This window comes from Cyclopterus lumpus, chromosome 14 (genome assembly GCF_009769545.1).
Source record: "Cyclopterus lumpus isolate fCycLum1 chromosome 14, fCycLum1.pri, whole genome shotgun sequence".
Classification (NCBI taxonomy): Eukaryota; Metazoa; Chordata; class Actinopteri; order Perciformes; family Cyclopteridae; genus Cyclopterus; species Cyclopterus lumpus.
In genome coordinates this window covers 709,866-712,500 of record NC_046979.1, presented here as the reverse complement: position 1 = coordinate 712,500, position 2,635 = coordinate 709,866, and the positions used below count along the sequence as shown (strand labels likewise).

General features: G+C 46.2%; 1 protein-coding gene across 1 annotated transcript in view; it reads left to right on the top strand.

Annotated features, from left to right (window-relative positions):
* Nucleotides 1-1,708, top strand: part of LOC117743107 (homeobox protein CHOX-CAD-like) — a 9,762-nt gene extending 8,054 nt beyond the window's left edge. Inside the window, 1 exon segment of the mRNA XM_034550874.1 lies at nucleotides 1,487-1,708. Within this exon segment, the coding sequence (XP_034406765.1) occupies nucleotides 1,487-1,708 (222 nt within the window).
* The last annotated feature ends 927 nt before the right edge of the window (nucleotides 1,709-2,635 follow it).

The window sequence follows — 2,635 nt, the reverse complement described above, 5'->3', positions numbered from 1 at the left end:
AAACTAGAGATTGAGACCAAAAACTAATGTTTACAATGTTTACTGAGGGAATACATCAAGAGAAGTAGAGTCATTTATATAGACTTCTATACAACCAGAGGAGTCGCCCCCTGGTGGTCAGGAGAGAGAATGCAGCTTTAACACATGAAGCATAGACTTCTATACAACCAGAGGAGTCGCCCCCTGGTGGTCAGGAGAGAGAATGCAGCTTTAACACATGAAGCATAGACTTCTATACAACCAGAGGAGTCGGCCCCTGGTGGTCAGGAGAGAGAATGCAGCTTTAACACATGTAGCATAGACTTCTATACAACCAGAGGAGTCGGCCCCTGGTGGTCAGGAGAGAGAATGCAGCTTTAACACATGAAGCATAGACTTCTATACAACCAGAGGAGTCACCCCCTGGTGGTCAGGAGAGAGAATGCAGCTTTAACACATGAAGCATAGACTTCTATACAACCAGAGGAGTCGGCCCCTGGTGGTCAGGAGAGAGAATGCAGCTTTAACACATGAAGCATAGACTTCTATACAACCAGAGGAGTCGCCCCCTGGTGGTCAGGAGAGAGAATGCAGCTTTAACTCATGAAGCATAGACTTCTATACAACCAGAGGAGTCGCCCCCTGGTGGTCAGGAGAGAGAATGCAGCTTTAACACATAAAGCATAGACTTCTATACAACCAGAAGAGTCGCCCCCTGCTTCTGTCGTCAGTCTGTTGTCTCTGTCGTCCGTCTGTCGTCAGTCTGTTGTCTCTGTCGTCAGTCTGTTGTCAGTCTCTCGTCAGTCTGTTGTTTCTATTGTCAGTCTGTCGTCAGTCTGTTGTTAGTCTGTTGTCTCTGTCGACAGTCTGTTGTCTCTATCGTCAGTCTGTTGTCTCTATCGTCAGTCTGTTGTCAGTCTGTCGTCAGTCTGTCGTCAGTCTGTTGTCTCTGTCATCAGTCTGTTGTCAGTCTGTCGTCAGTCTGTCGTCAGTCTGTTGTCTCTGTCATCAGTCTGTTGTCAGTCTGTCGTCAGTCTGTTGTTAGTCTGTTGTCTCTATTGTCAGTCTGTCGTCAGTCTGTTGTTAGTCTGTTGTATCTGTCGTTAGTCTGTTGTCTCTGTTGTATGTCTGTCGTCTGTCTGTTGTCTCTATCGTCAGTCTGTTGTCTCTGTCGTCAGTCTGTTGTCTCTTTCGTCAGTCTGTCGTCAGTCTGTTATCTCGGTCGTCAGTCTGTTATCAGTCTGTTGTCTCTATCGTCAGTCTGTCGTCGGTCTGTTGTCTCTGTCGTCAGTCTGTTGTCTCTGTCATCTGTCTGTTGTCTCTATCGTCAGTCTGTCGCCAGTCTGTCGTCAGTCTGTTGTCTATGGTCAGTCTGTCGTCTCCGTCGTCAGTCTGTTGTCTCAGTCGTCAGTCTGTCGCCAGTCTGTCGTCAGTCTGTCGTCAGTCTGTCGTCAGTCTGTTCACAAATACTTTGTATAAAGCTTTTTCTTCATCTTTTTCGCTCCAGGTGAAGATCTGGTTCCAGAACCGCCGAGCCAAGGAGCGCAAGATCAACAAGAAGAAGCTCCAGCAGCCGGCGTCCTCCACGACCACGACCACGGCCACGCCTCCCGGCGGCGGCGGCGGCCTCCTCCACGGAAACGGCGCCGCGATGGTGACGAGCAGCAGCGGCAGCAACGGGATGGTGTCCCCGTCCTCCCTGCCGATGAACATCAAGGAGGAGTACTGAGAGACGTTTTTTTTATTCAAACGCCGCGGATCTCGGGGATCTGGACTTAAAAGTTCCCCCAAACCCCCAAAAAAGAGACTTCCAGCATCACTTCCTGCCACCTGTCGGCCTCTGGGAGCCGCTGCAGATAATCAGATGTTCTTATCGAGCAGGTTTGGAAACGTTCACGTGTCTCGTGTTGTTTGTCCACTTATTTTTAATTCCATTATGTTTGAGTGTTTCCATTTGATGGAATGATGCAGCCATATACAAAATAAATAAAAAACATAATTTAGCTTCAACAAAGAGCTGCAGCCAGCAGATACAGAATATATGTAGACAGTGTGGAAATATGTTTGTTCTTTTAACTCTAAAGCTACATAAAGAAAATAGGTTTACAGATATTTGTGTTTTGCTTGATGATGATGAAGCGATTTTAAAAACAACACCCGTCCTGTTTCTTTGAGCAATATTTCGCCCCATAAAGGAAGATGATGAAGTCACTGTTTGGATGCAGGTCATGTGACCAGGAACAAACTGCAGTTTTACGCAGAAGGTGGAGCTGTTTTTAATGTTTAGTGCCTCATTGTTGCTGAAATTCGAGTTAGACGCAGTGAAGCAACGATATGAAGCAAAGAGTGTAAATAAGTAAACAACTTCATGCTCCATCCACTCAGTCTTGTCAAAGAACATTACCATCTGCAACTGGTGTAGCATGACAGCATGGTGGACTTAACAAGCTAACTGACTAGTTCCACAACGCTTTAATGGACTTAACACGCTAACTGACTAGTTCCACTATGCTTTAATGGACTTAACACGCTAACTGACTAGTTCCACAACGCTTTAATGGACTTAACACGCTAACTGACTAGTTCCACAACGCCTTAATGGACTTAACAAGCTAACTGACTAGTTCCACTATGCTTTAATGGACTTAACAAGCTA